The sequence below is a fragment of the Pavona decussata genome, unplaced genomic scaffold, assembly GCF_977016875.1.
Source record: "Pavona decussata unplaced genomic scaffold, jaPavDecu1.1 SCAFFOLD_375, whole genome shotgun sequence".
Classification (NCBI taxonomy): Eukaryota; Metazoa; Cnidaria; class Anthozoa; order Scleractinia; family Agariciidae; genus Pavona; species Pavona decussata.
This window is the reverse complement of record NW_028145750.1, coordinates 85,001-105,841: the sequence shown is the minus strand read 5'-3', so window position 1 is coordinate 105,841 and position 20,841 is coordinate 85,001. Positions and strand designations below refer to the sequence as shown.

Below are 20,841 nucleotides of genomic sequence, written 5' to 3'. Positions count from 1 at the left end.
CATCCCTTCCTGTGTGACGTCAAATCATCATTTGATTTATTTATTAAACCTACATTAAATTCTGCCCTCTCCCAGAAGGGATTTATTGTTCTGATTGTTTTCAACAAAAACGGCCCAATCAAAATCCATTATCGGCGCGTATATCACGAGGGAGAGGAACTACTCATCTCTACCTGTGTGACGTCAAAGCAAATCATCATTTAGAAGGTTGTTTTTGTTCAATGGCGGCCACATGTATAAACTTAAGACTCTGATCTGCTGTTTTCAGAAAGAAAGCCAACGTTTTTCAAGCGGTAAATCGCAATAATAGCTTCTAAGTAGTACTCGACAGTTTAAACGGTGGAAATTGGGAGAGTTAACAGCGAAGATACTACCCTTTTACAAACAGATCGATTAATTCAAGGCGAAGGAAACCAGACAGTTCAAGCGGGGGTTCTGACGTTATCGCAGAGGGATCCCAGAGTTATTTCCGGTATGATTCTTAGTAACACAATGATAAAATATCACGCAGTCTCTCTGATTAAAACCATTCAATTATTTCAATTGCGAAGGGAAGATAGTTTTTAAAAATCTGCGAAGCATACAATGGTGAATAAATGGGGCTACATTAAGCACTTCGTGTAAATTCCATTAGAGGGGGATCTTGTTACGCGGGATGCCCTGAGGGGCATACCGTGTCTAAAAACAGGTCGATGTCTTTTTTTTTTTTTTTTACGCGGGATGCCCTGAGGGGCATACCGTGTCTTAAAACGGGTCGATTTCTTTTTTTTTCTTCGTCGTAGCTACAAATCTGTACATTAATTTATTCATTAAACTCTCTCCTCTCCTACTCGAGATGTATTGTTCTGATTGTCTTCAACAAAGGCAGGCCAATCAAAGTTCATTCTTGTCGCTTTTATCGCGAGGGGGGGGACCCACTTACCCCTACCTGTGTGACGTCAACGCATCATTTGATTTATTTATTAACCTCGGATTAAATTTGTGGCGCCATATTGTTAACATGTTGTGGACTTAAGTGTGCCGTTTTCAAACGGAAATTTCACCATTTTGAAACGGTAAATCGAAAGAATAACTTCTAAGAAGCACTCGACATCTAAAACGGTGGAAATTGGAGAGTTCCTGGCGAAGGCATCGTGCTTTGTTTGACAGTCCCGAACCACGATGGGAGACAAAAAAGAGGTCATTGAGAAGCTTACGTTATTGTAATAGAATTTCCGAAATTTCCGGTGAGATCCTCAGTAGCGTAACACAAGGGAAACAACGTAACGCGATCTTCGTGACACAAAATATTCCATTAGCAATGATAGTTTAATCAATCGGCGACGCATACAGTTGGAATAAATGAATCAGCCCCAGCATCTCGCGTATATGCCAGTATAGGCATCTTGTTCATTAAACTCTGCCCTCTCCTACTAGGGATGTATTGTTCTGATTGTCTTCAACAAAAGCAGGTCAATCAAAATCCATTCTTGTCGCGTCTATCGCGAGGGAGGGGACCCACTCACCCCTACTTTTGTGACGTCAAAGCATCATTTGATTTATTCATTAATCTCGGATTAAATTTGTGTTGCCATATTGTTAACATGTTGTGGACTCAAGTCTGCCGTTTTCAAACGAAAATTAAACATGTTGAAGCGGTAAATCGAAAGAATAACTTCTAAGAAGCACTCGACATCTAAAACGGCGAAAATTGGAGAGTTCCTGGCGAAGGAATCGTCCTTTGTTTGACAGTCTTAGACCACGATGGGAGAATGAAAAGAGGTCATTGAGCAGCTTACTTTATCGTTATGGAATTTCCGAAATTTGCCGTGAAACCCTGAGTCGCGTAACACAAGGGAAACAACGTAACGCGATCGTCGGGATGTATTGTTGTAATTGTCTTCAACAAAAGCAGGCCAATCAAAATCCATTCTTGTCGCTTATATCGCGAGGGAGTGGACCCACTCACCCCTACCTGTGTGACGTCAAAGCATCATTTGATTATTCATTAAACAAAATTAATTTGTGGCGCCACATTGTTAATATGTTGTGGACTCAAGTGTGCCGTTTTCAAATGGAAATTTCACCATTTTGAAACGGTAAATCGAAAGAATAACCTCTAAGAAGCACTCGACATTTCAAACGGTGGAAATTGAAAAGTTCCTGGCGAGGGAATCGTGCTTTGTTTGACAGTCTAAGACCACGATGCGAAGTTGAAAAGAGGTCATTGAGGAGCTTACGTTCTCGTAATGGAATTTCAAAAATTTCCGGTGAAACCCTGAGTCGCGTAACACAAGGAAAACAACGTAACGCGATCGCCGTGACTCAAACTATTCCATTAGGAAGGATAGTTTTATAAATCTGCGAAGCATACATTTGGAATAAATGAGTCAGCCCAAGCATCACGCGTAAATGGCAGTATAGGCATCTTGTTAGTGATAAAGATTCCGTAGATAAATAAAGTTGTTATAATTATTATTACTATTATTATTATTACTATTATTATTATTATTATTATTATTATTATTATTATTATTATTTATTATTTATTATTATTTTTAAAGAGGACCAGATCATAACAAGGAAATAACAAGGGTGCAAGCGGGGGGGCAGCTACGTTTGATCTTGCCGAGAGAAATCTGTCAATCATTCGAAAACCGTGACGAACATGCGCGAAATGCGAAGGATTCATGCAATTTTGTACATGGTGACTCGACGGTGGAAAACGCAGTCGTATTAAGTTATTGTTTATTTGCTGTTAGCATGTTTGTTTTTTTTTGCGGTAGTACGAAGCCTGAGCACTACAATTTATCAAGACCGCTGGAATGAGGTGTCAGCTTAGTTTTAGGTTAGTAGAGCCGTCAGCATTGAAATTGCGAGCGAAATGTCTTCAGCTGAGCTAAGATTTTACCAGCGAGTTTATGTGGTGAAGAATCTGATTTGTAATGTAGCGAACAATTATGGTTTTCGTCGTCTCAGGAAGATATTGTATGCCGACAAAAGAGGAAATTGTTCTTCAGTTCTGAAGAAACTAGAAGCCACGCAGTTTTTCACGACTGTCATCGCTAAAGCCCAGAATGTTAACTTACTTCTCAAGATCGACTTGAACTTTAATGTAAGCTTATTTCTCAAGATCGACTTGAACTTTAATGTAAACTTATTAAAGTATTTGTCCCACATTTTATGCGTATTAATTGTTGAAAGCGTAGTTACGAATGAAACAGCATGTTTATTTTATGGAATTCTCCCTCTGTTTAAATGTTGCGTACCGACAATTATTCCTGTAAGTTTAATTTTAATGCACAAATGGCGGTTTAAATGCATACACAAGGAAACGGCTTGAGTCCTTAAAACATTTTTAGATAAGAAAATTTTGCAGCTGGAAAGGATAGCTTATAAAGATCTCAGAAGAAGATTGCTTAACGTTATTGTGAATAGAGCCTTCCAGTTTTGTATGAGCGGTTGCAAAGGTGTTTGTGTTCTGTACGGGCAGATTAACTTACGTGAAAAGACATTCAGGTCTTTATTCTCATGTGCAAAAAATTGGGAAGTTGATTTCAGTAGCACCAGGTGAACAATGCGCAGAAACCTTGGTAGGTACATGTAAATATTATTGTCTCACCTGTCACCCTTACGGATGTCCATGACCATCTGTATTGGTATGGTGGTTTTCCCCCATTGGTGGATGTCAAAATTGGGCTGCCGGGAATACACCCAATAACCCAACTACAGTACGAAATAGATCCCGCGGTGGCAAATCAACCATGGTTTCTCTATGTATGCAGCAGCCATTTCGAAGAAGACAATCTAAATCATCACCCCTTGATTACTGAAGTGTTTCAAGCACCTCAAGGATTAACCCAGCTGACCACACTACTCTGCAGTATAATTATGTCATCAGTACATGACAATATATATCAGAACTGTAACATATTGCAATATTGTTTAATTGGTACATATTGTCTAACATAGTCAAGTGTAAGTAGCATATTGTAAATCATGCAATCACTGCACATTTCACATACTTGCACAATGTAACGACTGGCTAGAGTATTGTGTTTAGCACCCTGCCTTCTTTATGTTTCAGTTGTTAACACAGAGGTATGAAAGACAAAATTTTAAAATAATGAAAGATTACTTCACCTCTTTCTTCAAAATGATGAGATTTATTACTAAGCATACATACTGAATTCAAAAGTCAATATTTGTGGCTCACTTGGCAAAGTCAAAGAGCAAAGTACTGCTAACATCACCTTTCAACTTTTCACCATTTAGAAGAGAATTGAAAAAGAAAAATTTGTTGTTGGGAGTATCATAGTAACATTTTAACTAAATTTAAACAGAAATTAGTTCACCAGAACCTTCACAGTTTGTTGACTCCCAGTGGGTAGTTAAATGAAAAAAATAGGGAAGGCAACGAAAAAGTGGAATGGAGGAAGTCTTACTACCTCTCGCGAGTGTCAATTTCAACAGGAGCAGGTCTAGCCCTGTGAACTATGTGTCAGATCTAGATACTGATGACCAAACGTCATGCAAAAAAGCTACCGAAACCTTCCTGTGATGTTTGGACGTCGAACAGCCAAATTGTTTGCGAATCCGCACAGACGCACTTTCACATAAAATAGCCGCCTTGTTTGTAAGGGCGGCTAACCACTGTAGTAGCAAAGAAAACCTTAATGGCCCACAACCCCCCACCCAAAACTAAAACCAGCAATGTGAAAAGGTAAGTAGGCGGTATTGGCTTACAACTTCAGTCAAAATATCCAAGATCGAAATATTATAACATGTCGCCTCTTAAACAGAATTCATTTCAGAGATGACTCAATGGTCATCCTATGGTGATGTGATTGACTCAAATCACTGTAGTGTGATAGGCCCTACAGTGAAACCGGTTGTTCGTTTGCGCGCCACTTTGTAATGTTGTCACGCAATGTTGGTGTTTTGATTGGCAGTTTGCTCCGAGCAAGTTGCAACTTGCTGTCTCGTTATCTCAACGATACGCACAAGGTTGGCAATTTCATTGCGTTTCATAGTATTCCTGCTTTACACGTAGCACAACTTTTGTCTAGAACACCACGGGTAGGAGAAATTAGACAATAAACACAAGCTTGGTTTTATTTGACATCCGTTTGTACAAACACGGGTTTTCGTTCCTATAGTTCGGTATTTGGACCCACAAAACAAACGTGAAATCTATTTTTGCAATGTAAATTTGCCATGTAATATACTCTCCATTACGTGGAATTCGCGAGGCTGTGGACAGCAAAGAGAGAAGAAACGACTTCCGTTATAATGATTTTCAAAATCAATTTTAAATGGAAAATCCACAATGACTGAAAATGTTTTGCGAAATCGATGGTGTAATCGTCTGCAAACCTTGAATAATCGCAAGTTTTGTGAAGTTAATTGAAAAGTGTCCGTGTTGTCTCAAATATGCTTTCATCGACCTGAAACAAAACTCACAAGAATTAAATTCAGGACTGTAAGGCGGTTGAAATATTAAATCGACACCGTGATGCCTAAGCATTAAGCGCAACTGGTTTTTCCGCGAAATCTCCGTGGTGAAAGCCGCAGTTGTCCATTCCAACAACATCTCCTCTCGCCAAGACTGGACTACCCACATCGACTTTCTTTCGAAGAAATTTCAAATCCATTAGAAGGGCCTTCCAAAATATCTACTAAAACGGCTATGGAGAAGGTTCACAGTGTAATTACAGTTCGAGGTATACCGTTGAACTTCAAATGCTGGAAAGCTTTTCTTACTACACCCGTAACTTCGATTCGATTTCGTTCGACAGAACGTTCGTCAAAAAAAAAAAAAAAAAATGAACCGTAGAAGGGTCAACTCCTGACCTATACATAACATAATTCAAAGTTTTCAGAACATTTTCAGCAGTCAAAGATTCTGCAGGACGGACGGAAAGTTTTTTCCATGTCGTTCCTTTCAATATCGGATATATTGTTGAGCGAGCGGCGAGATTAGCAGGTGTACATATGGCATTGTCAAATAAGCCCTGCTGGAGTGCGGACGTTCGTGTGCTTGGTTTAGAAACCTTGCAATACTCTACAAATTTCACCACATCTGGAGTAGCGACTGGAAGTTCTTTGCAGCCTGGTTTTCTCGGAGTCGCCGTCCCACTTTGCAGGAATTTTGTAAGAATATTGGAGACGGCTTGATGCGAAAGATGTAGTCTTGAACATATTTCTTGATTTGGGTACCCTGGTGACAAGAGGGCAATTGCTTTTTCTCTCTTTGAAATAGAGGTAATGTTGCTTGCCATCGCAGCATTGAAATCAACTCGTGAAATTCGAGAATAAATTATTACATGAGCGATAACCGCTACCCTGGGCAAGTTGAAATTTGAACTGGCAACTTGCTCGGAGCAAACTGCCAATCAAAACACCAACATAACGTGACAACATTGCAAAGTGGCGCGCAAAAGAAAAACCGATTACACTGTAATAGCTTAAAAAGTAGAGATGGTGGCTGGTTAAAACTATTGATAAATAAAGGACGCTTTCAAAACAATAAACAGTACATTCAGTACATTGTACACCTCGTGCTACTGAAATCAACTTCCCAATTTTTTTGCACATGAGAATAAAGACCTGAATGTTTTTTCACGTAAGTGGACGCTTTCAAAACAATAAATGCAACTGCGTCACCTGTTATATTACGTGCTATAGATGATAGTGATGATGATGATGATGATGATGCTAGTGATGTTAATGGATTGGCAAAAATGATAACGATTAGGGTAACGAAAATTATTAGAGGAAGATGAAAATTGAATAAAGTTTACGTTGATGAACTTTAAAAGCGATGCACCCACAGAGTGAAGCTTTGTTCTGTACTTTATACTATAAAAAGCCCTCTGTGATTTCTCATTGTAACCATGACCCACTCTTTGGGTTACTTGGATACATACATTGTTGTCGTTGACAATTATGAGATGTGAATAGTTTAACCATGACCCCTATTGCAGCGTATTATTTTTCCCGACCCACCCGTTTTGACATGTTAAAAAATAGTGACCCACTCCCAATTTTCATACCCTCGGATGCCTGTACTTTATGACCGGTCCCTACGGTGGAAAATCATTTACAAAAAACAAAAATGTTTCACGATATTTTGTGGACATCAAGACTTCTCTGTGGTAGGATGGGCAAACGGCATTAAATATTCCTAATAATTTCAGTGCGTTTTGTTATAACTAACATTCAGAGACGTCCATGTGATAAAACAAAAGGAAGCGTGCAGTTTCAACTCAATTTGAACTTTTATGCATTTATAAATCCATGCAAAACAATCTGAAGTTTGGGTCTTTATAGTGTTCAAATTCTGGTGTTCAATTCTGGTCCAGTCATGGATTTTTAAACGAAAAAATACGCGGACAAATTGGCTGGTATATTCCTTGTTACTTGGTGGCATTGGCATTGCATAAAATATAATCTTCCCTCTTTTACTTTCAGTGCTTCAGCGTACTATGTGTCGAAACTTTTCACGTTTGGGAGAAGCTTTGCAGTTGGACAAAGCTGAAAAAGTCTTGAGAATAGCTGAAAAAGTCTTGATACTGGGAAAGAAATTGCGTGATTTTTTTCGGAGAAAGCAAACCATCACAAGAATACCGAGTATTGTCGGGTACTTTGTTCGAGAAGAAGATAAGAACATAAAGGAAAAGGTAAAAACCCTTTGTTGCAAAAGCAATTTATCCAGTGTCAAAACTCTAATACTGCATGGACCACCGGGACATGGAAAACAATATTCAGCAGCAAATGTGATGCACCGGCTTTACACATCACCCATGGCAAATTCTTTCGTGTTACGAACTGGGAAAATGAAACCATGGTTTCTATTTGAAAAACCGACAATTAGGTCGACTTTGAATGCAACGGATACATCGACAATGTTGGAGAGCTATTGCGAGCTTGCTGAAGACATGGGTCTAAACAAGGAGGTTAAAGTTGCAAAGCAGGAACTCCAAATTCATAGCAGAACAGCAGAAGGAAGGCAACAGCACATGTACCTGCACGATCATTTTCAGAAGCATGCGGATGATAAAGCTTTGAAGCAAATTTCCGAGGCCGTTATTAAAAAGCTTCGTCAGCAAGATTCGTGGGCGCTTCTGATATTGGTGGGTAACGAAAACGTATCTGGTCTTGAGAATTACTGGCCGCAGCCAGGTGATCATAACCTTGGAAATGGCCTGGTCATAATGACATCTCAGTATCCAAATGGTCTTGTGAAAGAGGACATTAATTCTTGTCTGGAGAAGGTCTGCATTGGTAAAATGACGGACAACGATGCGGTTAAATTTTTTGAAAGCAAAAGTGGCATCAAGGCGACTGGTGCTGACAAGATGCACGCTAAGGACTTAGCTGTCAAAATGCTGAAGTGTATCCCTCAAAATATAGCCATGTAAGTGCTCCATACTTAAACTAGCTGATCACAGAAATTCTAAAGTGTGGTTCTCATGTGCCGCCGTCATACCCACGATGGGGCCAGCGACACTACATGGGTACCGTCCCGGCATATGAGAACATCAGCAACCAAGATCAGGGTATATAACAAGTCTTTACCGCTGCCGTGCCTGTGAAATTGGATCGAGCTCAATTTTGCAGGCACGGCGGCGATCCTTATGATAAAGTGGTAACAATATTGAAAAGTTTGACAAATTTGCTTGAATATTTCTTTAGTGTCGTTTTAAAACAAAACAAGGATGAGGTGGTGAGGAGGTGGTATCTTGATTAGAACTAAAAGAATGCCTGGTCATTTCTATGGCCGTTATGTTAGTGGTTTTTTAGGTGATTACTTTTGAATAGACGTAGTTTCAAATTTTCACTGATTGTTAACTGGCACGTATCTTTTCAAATAATGCAGTAAAACGAATAGGTCGCCATGTTCGCAAAAGAGCTCCAATCCACTCAAGTTGCTCCAAAATTGCTTAATTACAATGCACGCTTTGAAATTTGTGTCTATTTTAACAACTTGTTTATATGTCTGGTGGGAACATGATTTACATAGATAAAAACAGAGCTTTGATAGACTGTATGAAGCATTAGCAGTAGTTTGATATACATTCTTTGAATTAGGGAAACACAGTATGAAATAGTATTGACCTAAAATGTTTCTTGCATGTGTATTCTCAATAATCACTATTTTATTTTAGGAGTGAATGCTTTCATTCAAGTAACTCGTAGAATTGTCATATTGATGGGCCAACTACCACGAACTAATCTGTGTTATTTTATTCATTTTAGGTTTGGGGCATATTTGAAGGAATTCATGAAGGAAACTAATAAGAAGCTTACTTTCCGAGATTTGGCTGGGACAGAAACAGAAACACCTGAAGAGTGCATGCTGCTTTTGGAAATGACTCGCAAAAATCAAGAAGAGGTAATTCGATAGTGTGCAGTTAGTTTGAACCAAGAGTGCTGTAATGCAGCAACAACAACAACAAAAACAACAACACTTTATTGAAAACAGACAGTTACAAGCTGGTTATATACCTACCCGCAAATAGCTGAGGCTAGTCGAGGCGGGTAGGTATGGATTAAACATAAAAAAAGGAAAAATTTCGTAGATATTGAGTTAAGTAGTTAAATAGTTAAAAATAAAGCAGGAAAAATTAAGAACGTTTTATAGTGCCGTAAGACTTTAGGACATCATCCAGTTTCCAAGTTGGTTACCATATGACCTATTACAACAAAAGTAGTTTTGTAACTAAGAAAAGAGCCATTACTTGTTCACCAATTTATTACGTTTTTGCTTGATAGCATTTTTGTTGTATCAAGCGATAAATATTGGCATTACTGATTGATCAGTCAAAGTATGAGTGTTGCAAGTGCTGGAAACCGATGCCATCGACCTTAACTACAGAAAGTCTATTAAATTTGCCGCAAACAAGTAAACTCTCGCCCATCTTTTATCGTTCAGATAAGTTTGTAGAACTTTTCGGGCTGCTGTTGTGTTCTTTAGTTGTTGGTAGAGCCAGGTTCCCCGAGGGTTTGTGAGGTAGACCAGTTTGTGCTTTTATTTAACACTTTTTCCGTGAAAGCGAAATTCCACTAAAGTAATGTACGGAGTTTTTGACACACGGTGCCTCTCGTCTCCTCGCTACCGATCGATGTGAAATTTACGCCAGTTTTTGATTTAGATTGAAGTTTGTAGAATTAATATTTTGGTAAAATCGATATTCGATAAGAAACGATTTAGAGAAACATTTCATCAAGAAAATTAACGATAATAAAACAGCATGACGTTTCGACGACTTCATATCGTCATTGTCAAATGAGTAAAAATGGAAATAACGGAAATGCATATGGGTATTGAAAGTGAGAAAATAAATCAGCATGAAAGCATTCAGGTAAAGAGTTTCGCGCGAATGGAATCCGCTTGCGTGTTCAGTTTCGGTCTTTTGTTCAGTCTTAATCCACAGCATTTCATAGACCAAACATTCAAATTTGTCACGGCATTTCTTTATGACTTTAAAGTTCTTAATAAAGTTGTTATGTTATATTAAGTTGAAATGTTTTCCGATCGCAGAATGTTTATGCTCCTCAACGCGTTGATGGAGGTGGCGGCAGGTGTACCCAATATAATTTGTATCACACAAATCACATGTGAATCCATATACTACACTTTGCTGGTTGATCAGGGGAGGCTTTTCTTCTGTGACTCTCAGATGATCAGCGATCTTTTTGCTCGTGAACACCGGCTGTAGTTGTTGATTAATTTTCGTTACGAGGTCACCAAGTTGTTTGCGAACCACGTCCGCCGATTTCTGATTTTTAAATGGCAACGTTATCCAAACAGGGCGGTCAGAAGGTGTTTGAACTGGGTCTAAAGGATGCTGGAGGCGATTGATAGCTGAGTCGATGAGTTTTTCGGGATATTTTGATTTTAAAAATATCCCTTTTAAGTTCTTGCATTCCTGCAAAAGGATGTCTTGTGTAGACGATAAGCGTTTTGCGTCGTCTAGCATTGTTCTTAGAAGTGACCGTTTGTACCGGCTGTCAACATGGCTTTGACATGATGTAGGAGGAGCCCTTTATTTGTTTTCTTTCTGTAAAGGCAGGTTTCAAGGCTGCCGTCGATTTTGATGATTTCCATGCCAATGAATGGTAATCGATAGTTGGTTGCTACTTCGATCCTAAATTGAATGGAGGGATGGGCTTCATTAAGACATGTAAGCAAATCGGTGCCATCGGAGAGGTCGCGTACCAGAGCCAGCGTGTCGTCTACGTATCTCTTGTAGAAGCTCGGAAGTTTGTTCTCACACGCTAGATTCTCTTCAACTGAACATATGAGCACGTTTGCCATAAGTGGACCTAATGGTGATCCCATCGCGACTCCATCGACCTGTTCGTACAAGTTTCCATTGAATTGAAATAGTTGGGTTTTTTTGGCAACACTTAGCAGCTAGATCAGGTCGTCTTTGCTGATGTTCATTTATTCCACACGTCCCAGTTTTGAATTAGAAAAAATAAACCCAAAATCTTCAGTAAATTGAATTGCGTTGCGCAATGAGCTAAAAACGAGAACTTCCAAAGGAGATCACGTTAATCTCTCTTTTTGTGGCCGCTTAAAATGCCCCGCACAATTCTTCACGACTTTACTTAGCTGCAAACTTTTCCGTCGGTGATGAAGTCATTATAGATATGCGCATTTGATGCTTCTTTTCATGGTTTCTCAACGTATCGATATACAGACGATTACAAACGAATAAGTATTATACTTGCATGATTGATCGCCGACCGGTTAGCTCAGTTGATTGAGCATCGGACTACCGTGCGGGAGGTCGTGGGTTTAAACCCCGGCCGGACCAACACTCAGGGTCTTTAAATAACTGAGGACAAAGTGCTGCCTTTGTAATGACATCTGCAAATGGTGAGACTTTCTAGTCTTCTCGGATAAGGACGATAAACCGTAGGCCCCGTCTCACAACACTTCAATGTTCATAACCCTGTGGGACGTTAAAGAACCCAGACACTAATCTTAAAGAGTAGGGCATGGAGTTCCCGGTGTGCTGGTCTGGCCTTTGTGCTGTTTCATGATTTCATGGGTTGGGAGGGTAGGATGAGGTCGCTAATGGACATATGCTGGTGTAAACCGCATTTGAATATATATAAATAGAAAATGCGGTATATAAATGCTTTACCATTACCATTACTTGCATGATGCCAAGTAGAATTGAGGATTACTTTTTTTAGCGTGTTTTCAAGATATAGACGCTTCTACTGGCACTTACTACAGTCGACTCCCGATAACTCGAACCCTCGCTAACTCGAACCTCGCGCTAACTCGGACCAATTTTCCTTTCCTTTCAGATAATTTTCTATATAATTGTACCCTCGACAACTCGAATTCCCGATAACTGGAACCTTTTTAAATTTCCCTTGAAGGTTCGAGTTATCGGGAGTCGACTGTATAGGCAAAAAATTTGTGTCATCAAATGTAACATATTTGTTATCACCACAGATTCTCAAGTTTTTGGCCTGCTGTTCAAATGAGCGCTTGCCTTTACGATTTCTGGAGATTTGTTTTCCAGATATCTACAGAGAAGCTGTTAGCAACAGCAAATTTGTAGAGATCTCTCAGTCGAGATCGGATGACATAAGGGTGGTTACGATGCACTCGCGGAAATTTGGCACATTAAAAGACGTACTTTGCAGACAAGAGCCAACACCATGCGGTAAGATGTGTAGAAAATCTAGCCTATAAAACTGCAATATTACTCCAATGTTCTTTGCATTCGTTCCTCACCACAAAAAACCGCTTCTTTGTGACTTGGGAGATTTACACTGAAATAAATTAATTGAAATAAGTAAGCAGGGCCCAGTTGTTCAAAGCTCGATAAAGCTAATCCAGTGTTAAAGTGAACTTTGATTCGACTTTGATTGCTAATCAGTAAAAGATTCCTCCACTGAAAAGACTTTAGTCCCTTAAACTTGACCTAGACTTCTGGTTACCATTAACTTTAATTATCTTTTGAAACACGTTTTTAAAGATCGAGATAAAAAACCTCGGTAAACTTTTAATCCGGGAATAGCGTTAATCCGCTTTCTAACAACTGGGCCCAGAATGAAAGAACCTGTCAGAAATGTGAGGGTCCAATTTCGGAAATCGTGCATGGATACAGAACCAAAGGAAGAGAGCGAAAAGAAGTTATTGCATTCGAAATACCTTGAATGCCACACACCACAAACACTGTTAACGTCGACGATGATTCATTGCCACTTCTGCAACAATATAGCATTATTTTAAACCGCCATTAAAGTGCCTATAAAGTAAAAACACTGAAGTTAAACTTATTGGAAAGGGCTTTTAAAACAAGGAAGGATGGTGTTTTTAGTTTTTGCGATATCGTCTCTCCAGATAGTCTCCTACGCAGCCGTTTTTAGGCTCGTCACTCAACGCTCCTCCCCACAAACGGCTGCTTTCTTTTGAACTGCATTCCTTTCCCTTTGTTAGTCTAAACAGACGACTGGTCAATCAGATCACAGTCATTGTTTTAATTCGAGACAATCAAAAGTCAGCTAAACATTTTCCCGCGAAGTAAAGCCGCAGCTTAACTTGACATCAAAGGGTGATCTGGAATATTCCGATCACAGAAATTTTCTGGTAGTGTTTACAAATGGAAACTCCGAAGAAAGTCGAAGAGGCTGCTGATCGTTGCTTTATTTGTGCTACAATTGTATCGAAGAAAGAAAAGTTGTATATTTTCGGAAAATCGTCGATCGACTTTTGCGGAATTATCAACTCCGCGCTAAATGTGAATGTGCAAAACTACTCGGCGAGCGACCAGTTATTCATCAATATTTACTCTTTCATCTTCAGCAGCTGAAGTCAGGTTTACAGCACTAATCCCAACACTAGTAAGGAACTTGACTTGATCATCCATTAGACTAACCAAAGGACTAACAACAACAACAATATGTCCTGAACTCGATCGAAGAGCATCAAAAGCGGTCGGTAAGGCTTGGTAAATCAGCGATTTCCCATAGCCCGTCGGTAAGTTAACGAAAACATCTTTTTTCTTCTCCGTAACTGCACTTATAGCTGTTTTCTGGTGCGTTTTTAGGGAAGAAATTTTGAATTTCGAAGCCACGAGGGAAAACATTTCATCACGAGACGCCATTTTGACCGCCCATATAAGACACGCGCTCTGATTGGCCGGTTCGCATTGGCGCGAATGGTTTCAGGGTCTGAGAACCAAACTCTGATTGGTCAGAAAAGGGAAAGGAATGCAGTTCAAAGGAAAGCAGCCGTTTGTGGGGAGGAGCGTTGCGTGACGAGCCTAAAAACGGCTGCGTGGGAGACTACTCTCCAGAAATATTCAAGTTTTTTTATTATGCAAATGAGAAAATGATGACGTCATAACTGGTTATAGCATACAAACAAATCACAAAATCATTTATACCTACGAAAAAGATGGGCTTAGGTTATTGAAACGTGGCACCAGTTTTCTGCCTCAAGAAAGAAACAGGCTGGTTTATATTGTGATGTCGTTATGGCAACCTGGCTCCAGTCCCTTTCTGCTTTGAACCAAACAATGCCATTTGTGACTCTGTAATACGAAAGAGATGGTCCTGTTTTAAACGGACGCAATGCCTATATTGTGCTTATATTAGTCTTCTCATCAACGATTAAGGAATGGGTGATGTTTGTCAAGCCCAAAAGAGGGAAACATCGTTCCCATATCAAATAGATCTGGAGGCAAAACTGTTGTCAGAGTAGCATCACAAAACGCATTACTTTGTCTTTCTCAAGTTACATTACTGGTGCCAAGTTTGAGCTACATTAATGCAATATTTCCAGACATATTTTGTGATTTGCTCCCGCAATGTAACCACTTTAAAAGACGTCATAACTTGTTAACGTTTTTAATGAGAGAAGGTATTACAAAAAAGATTTAACCATTCCTAGTTATTTTGAAAGGTCTTTCAAATAAGCTAAACTTGTTTTTTACTTCATAGGCACTTCAACATTAGCGTTTTGATCACTATCGTTGTTTTCAAAAGCTTAAAAATTACTTTTAAATTTTTCAACCAGAGGATATTTTACCATGATGAATACTTGTTATGGAATTACAATTAACTTTTCTTTTCCCTTGCTTCCTCTGAAAGTGCTCAAAACCTAAAGCCGCAATTCATTTATATTCTTGTCATCTACAGGCAAATACACTTATTTATAGGTTGGAAACCGAAAGGTTAAGCAAGTTATGCCTTTTATTTTCAGGGGTTTACAATTCCCGAAAACTGTAGAAAGTCAGCGATATCCGATGAGCCCACTTACAAAACTAAAGAAAAAGCATGTTGACAACGTTTTCTCTTTGTTACTCTCCAAATGTTCTATCTACGCATGTCCAGAAGTTCCGATAAACGCGCGAGACTTTGCAGGCAAAGAAAAAATCGAAGATTTTGGAAAGTGCTAGTCGAATCACAAAAAGAAAATTGGGGCTAGCGATATATTTTACAGAGATAATTAAGCTTTAAATTTGGGGAAAATTACACAAATTGCTTTGTATTTAAAGGTTCTTTAGAATTAATATTACATAGTTATCTCTGAAAACTGCATGGTTTCCCCCAATTTCTGTTTAGATTCCAATTACCCTTTCTGAGATCTGCTGTTTTTTGTACAGTCAGAAACTGTACAAAATTGCCTCTGTATTAGCATCGTTCTTTAATGTTGCGAGAAAATAAAAGGTAATTAAGGGTAACCATCCACGTGACAGAGTAGTGTGTTATTATCAAAAATTTCGTGTCGATTCTGTTCTCTTTTAAAAATATTTCGCGTTAGTCCTTGAGTTTTTTGTATGATACAATTTTGTGTTGTCGATTTAATTTCAGAAGAGTCACCGGCCCCCGGTTTTTTTAACCAGCTTGAGAGGCAGTTTGGCAAATCCAGAAATGTAAGGATTATCCCGAATAATCGTCCCACACTGTTACCTGATGATGTCTCTCTAGTCATTAAATGCCTCAGCAGTGAATGCAAAACTGCATTACAACACAGGAGGGACAAGGACTTGACCATGCTGCGCTTCATATTGCCTCATTTGAAAGAATCTGTAGAGGTAATGACCTGATCGCGTAAATGTTTTATTGCGTTCTCTTTTCGTCCTGGTCACAAGGTTGCATTCTTAAGGAAATGAAACTTGACGTGTGATATTTCTTCTGCTTTAAGAAGAATGCCTTATATAGAGCTCCTCTTTGTCACTATCTAAGACTACCTCCGGGTGATAATAACAAATTTTATATTGTAATACTTCCTAAAATTATTCTTCTGGTAATAGCACGTTACATTTTTCCTAGGTTTATTTGCATAAACTAACGAACGAAGTTATGAATATTGATACCACGATGACTGAACAATTTTTTTTATAGTTAAGCAAGAAATTGGGAGTAGACAAAGACATAGATCCTGTTGTCATGGCAGATGGATACGCATGCCTTGGAGGAAGCTTGCTTTTCTTTGGTGAGTCCAAAAAAGCAAGAAAAAATCTGGAGATTGCTTTGGCCCGATACAACGATTACAGAGGCCCAGAAAATGTGCAGCTGGATGTGGCCAACGTGCTTCACTTCCTCGGAGAGGCTTACAGTAACAGGTACACATACCATATAAGTATAGAACAAGAACCGAGTTGATCGATAAGTGTTTGTTGGAAACTGTTATTCCTTATTAGAAAATTATTAAGCTGCCATCTCCTCTTCCAGGCATCTCGGAGACCCCTTGAAAGGGGCGGTGCACCTAACAAAGGCGTTAGAAATTAAAGAGCGACTGTTCGAAGGTAAATCCCACCCACAAATTGCGTTCACCCTCAGAGGTCTCGGAAATGTGCTAAACGAAATCGGCAGACATGTGGAGGCCAGGTAAGTATATCAAACAGTTTTACTTCACTGGCTGTCTTTGAGTCTTGTTAAATGTAACTTTGTTGAAATGTACCGATGTTATTGAACAAGCGTGAGTTCCAGATGTAGAGATCGTGGTCTTGTTCTGGCCGAGTTCTCTTTTGTCACAAGTGGCCCTAGTCCATGAATGAGTGAATATAGAATACTTCATGGAAAGTGTGTCCGTATGGTATTTACGCACGAGTTGGCGAAGTAGCAGAAATCTCACTCGTTCGATTTCGGATACAAACTTATTATATGCATACAGAGATTTGAATTCTTGTTTAATAAAAATTTGTCGTAACACAGTTTCAAGTCAAAAGCCCATAAAAGATGTAAGCTATGTAAACGGCCTTTCCGTTAGAAATGCAACATTACAGCAAGCACAAAATATTAAAATATAGGTTATAAACTTTAATCTGAGTCGGATCCCTCAATTAGGATTCTTTTTTATTTCTTTTCGGTGGTTTCAGTGATGGACGCCCCGGTTTGAATAGTTGGCGAGGTAGTAAGTGCGTTGACGGAAATCGTAAACTGGCCTCCACGTGTTTCAGCTCCCTGGAAAAATTCATCGGATTTTTACTCGTGTTTGCGGCGGCAGTTCCGCTAGTTGAAGTACTAGTAGTCATCTGTGTTTGAGATGTTCTACCTGATATATTTTTTTGCTGGTTTAGTTTCAAGCCACTGCAGTTTGCAATGCTTTGCACGTTTCTGTGCCCGCTTAACTTTATGATTATGTGTTGACGCAATATCGTTATCATTAAGTTTTTGAATCATATGTTTACGAGCACTCTGGTTGGTGAGACACTCGTTGTTGTTTGCTTTCAAAGCCATCGTTTTCATTAAGGTGTTTAGTTTGTATTTACCCATTGGTGCCGCCTTGAACCAGATTTATTTGGAGCCATCCATCCTCGTGTAGCTTATCCCCAAGTAAAATGGTGCATCGTCAGCCATCATATTTTTCGGTCGCTTGTCGTGGTAAATTTTGTACACGGCTACGGGATCTCGTTCAGTACCAGTCGAGAACATTTTTGGCGAAACCTTTCGTACGTTGGAGGCGTCTATACCAGACCTCATTTTTGTTTGTCTCTCAGTCTACACTAAATATTCGTTACCGTTTGCGTCCTCAGAAAGTTTGACACTACCCCAGCACAAATCTCTGTGCTCCTGACAACCTTGCATTCCAAAATGAATGGTTTAGCCAAACAGTGATTCAGCAGAAGAAAAGCCAAACATATTATTTTCGTATAGTAGGTCGATTTCCTCGTCGGTCACCGCCACAGCAGCTTTTTTTAAATAGACTTGTTTCCACGGCCTGCTTTCTTCTTTGTGTTTTGACTGTAGACTTTTCCTTGCCAATTCAAATTGTTTATCGTTGATGATACTCACGGAGTAGTCATTTTTCTTCAAATGCCGCTTAAGACTTGAGCCGAGACACCTTAAGCTTGAGGGTCTATAGTCTTCTCCGTCTTTACGTGTAACAGAACCAATAAATTCCGCAAGATACTTGTTCAATTCTGCTTGCTCAATCGTTTTTTTGCTTTCTCAAAAATTCTTCAAACAGTTATAATCTCGTTTTGTCTTATCCTTCGTGTTTCTGTTCTCCATGCTTTCAACATAATCCTTAACTGACGTTTCATAAGCGACGAATCTTTTCTCACTCATTTTTTCATTGAAATTCGATTTTGAAAACAGTCCGGAGAGCGAATTTGTACAATTTTGCGAACTGTTTGAAAAGTCAAACGCTGCCAGTTCAGGCTTGAATGAGAATCGCTTTGATACGGCTCACACGTGAAAAAACATGATACGTGGCTCCTGATTGGACCCATCGTTTTCTCGACACGCTTTTAGCTACTTAGACTAGCTTGCGAATGGAAATTTATTCCCCGCCTTTTAGTGAGTAAATCTCAGTATGTATATAATAAATAAGGAATGAGAACTCCTGCAGATAGGCAAAATAAGCTTGATGGCTGATCTGATAAAGAATCTAATAAAGAAATAAATAAAGTTTAAGTACGTAAATTATGATCATCCGGATGAGTGTAGTCCTGAGAAGGATTGTTTGAGGTGACATTGGCTGACGTTTCGACAACCTGAGCGGAAGACATCTTCAGAGTCAAGTAAATTGTGCAACGTCAGTAGATGGTATAAATGTCTCTGGTTGTTGATCTGATTGGTCAACAAAGTCGAGATGTTTTCGGTCGTTTGTCAGTAAGCCGTGATGTTATTGGCTGTAAAGACTGTAAAAGGTGATTTGTGCGTTTGGATCTGTCTTTTGTAAGTCAAAAGTCCTTTGGCCTATAGTTATTAAAAATCTGTATTGTTTGTCTGTTTTGTTGATGTTGCCAATAAGTCGTTTGTAAGGTAGTTTTAGGCAACGGTTGAGAGGTGTTTGTTCTACTTAGTAAACCAGCTCTCCAGAGTGAGTAGTTTGTACTGTAGGTAACGCACTTGGCAGAGCACCAGAGTTGTAAATGGTGTTCAGCAATATGACTGTTGATATCACCATTTCTAGTTGCTCGTTTGTGTTTAGTCAGTCGTATGTTTGAATTCCTGCTGGTCTCACCAGCTACCTGGCAGTCGCAGCATTTGATCTTGTAATCTGTTCCATTTCTATTGTTCGATTCGTGTATGTCCTTGACGTTCATCAGTAGTTGTCGCAAAGTGGTGATAGGTTTGTAAGCTACACGGATGTTGTAGTGCTGTAGAATCCGTGCGATAGTTTCAGAAGTGCCTTTGATTACGGTATAGTCGCAGTAGTGACGAGAGTCGCGTGGCTGTTTGTGAAGGTACAATCGTGGACAATAATCTTGGGAAGATTCCAAAGTTCTACAATCATCGACAAATTGTTTTGGGAAGGTTACTTAACAAGGCAACAGAAAGTGGGTCTCAAACAGAGAAATCGGCATATTTATTACTTTGGTATGTTAAGGCCTTTGTTTGTCGTCTCCCCTCCCCCCCTGCCCCCTGCTCAATGTTGGAATTCCCACAAGTCATATACGCGTAAAGATTCACTTTTTGAGCTCAACATTGGAACAGGGAAGGGGAAGAAAGTCAAATCGAGGCACAATTGTAGGTCTAGTGTTCTTGTAAGTGTCACGTAAAACAAAGTCCTTGTTATGGTTGTTCTTGTTGAAAATGTTGTCTAAGTATTGGGTCTCGTCTGCAAAACTGTCAGGTGAGTTACAAATCAGTTGAGCTCGCCTTGTCAAGGTCTGTATAGTCGTTGCCTTGTGAGAAGTAGGGTTGTAGGATGACTGGTCTAGTAGCCTGTCAGTATATGTAGGTTTTCGTTAAACCGTAGTGCTTAGTTTGTTATTGTTGTCACGGTCTAGTATTTTCCTCGATCTCCTTATTAAACTGTCCGTTTGCTTTCTGTCTGTTAAGGTGTTCGTGAAAATCGTCGATTTCGTCTTTGTGTAGTGCTGTAAAGGGAGACGATTCCTATTGTGCTTGCTTAACAAGAATTTTATGCATACATTCTGCGTATCAATGTATGCTTGTTTCCACCAGACCTAGCAAGAACTGATCAAATGGACTTATGAAAGTGAATATTGAAAGCAATTATGGGCTAACTTGAGGGGATCGCAGCTGTTTCGTCGGCACGGTGACCTATTATTTTATTGCATCTTTAGAAAGAATAGATACTACTTAGCAATCATTGAAAATTTGAGAAACTTTTTACAACAACCATTATCTTTTCGAGCAAATCACAAAATTAGTGTGGTGCCTTAAATTCGTGTGACAATCCTTGATGATTACACTAACCTTGTTATGTTTGATTATCTCATTTTATAACCAGTCTAAAGAAGACAAGTTAGTCTGTTAAATCTTGTTATTATAGATTATATTTTATAATTTAGTGACCTCATCAAGAGAGCGCTTATGATCTACGATGAAGGCCTAGGCGACACCAGCTTCAAACAAGAATATGGCTACACCCTTAGTGCGCTGGGATCCTCCTACCGTTAC

General features: G+C 39.3%; 1 protein-coding gene and 1 pseudogene across 2 annotated transcripts in view; one reads left to right on the top strand and one right to left on the bottom strand.

Moving 5' to 3' along the window:
- The window catches only part of LOC146452223 (uncharacterized), a 36,003-nt gene that overhangs the window by 1,277 nt on the left and 13,885 nt on the right, over nucleotides 1-20,841 (top strand). The window contains exons 2-8 of one of the 2 annotated variants that reach the window (XM_085098054.1): nucleotides 7,453-8,398; nucleotides 9,241-9,376; nucleotides 12,461-12,674; nucleotides 15,832-16,055; nucleotides 16,366-16,586; nucleotides 16,696-16,851; nucleotides 20,733-20,841. The exon at nucleotides 20,733-20,841 is cut by the window's right edge and continues 84 nt beyond it. In XM_085098054.1, coding sequence (XP_084954180.1) covers nucleotides 7,453-8,398; nucleotides 9,241-9,376; nucleotides 12,461-12,674; nucleotides 15,832-16,055; nucleotides 16,366-16,586; nucleotides 16,696-16,851; nucleotides 20,733-20,841 — 2,006 coding nt within the window. Of the gene's footprint in view, nucleotides 1-7,452; nucleotides 8,399-8,448; nucleotides 8,630-9,240; nucleotides 9,377-12,460; nucleotides 12,675-15,831; nucleotides 16,056-16,365; nucleotides 16,587-16,695; nucleotides 16,852-20,732 lie in introns of those variants that run through there. The other variant, XM_085098055.1, reaches the window with a different exon arrangement.
- Nucleotides 9,743-11,431, bottom strand: LOC146452225 (uncharacterized; annotated as a pseudogene).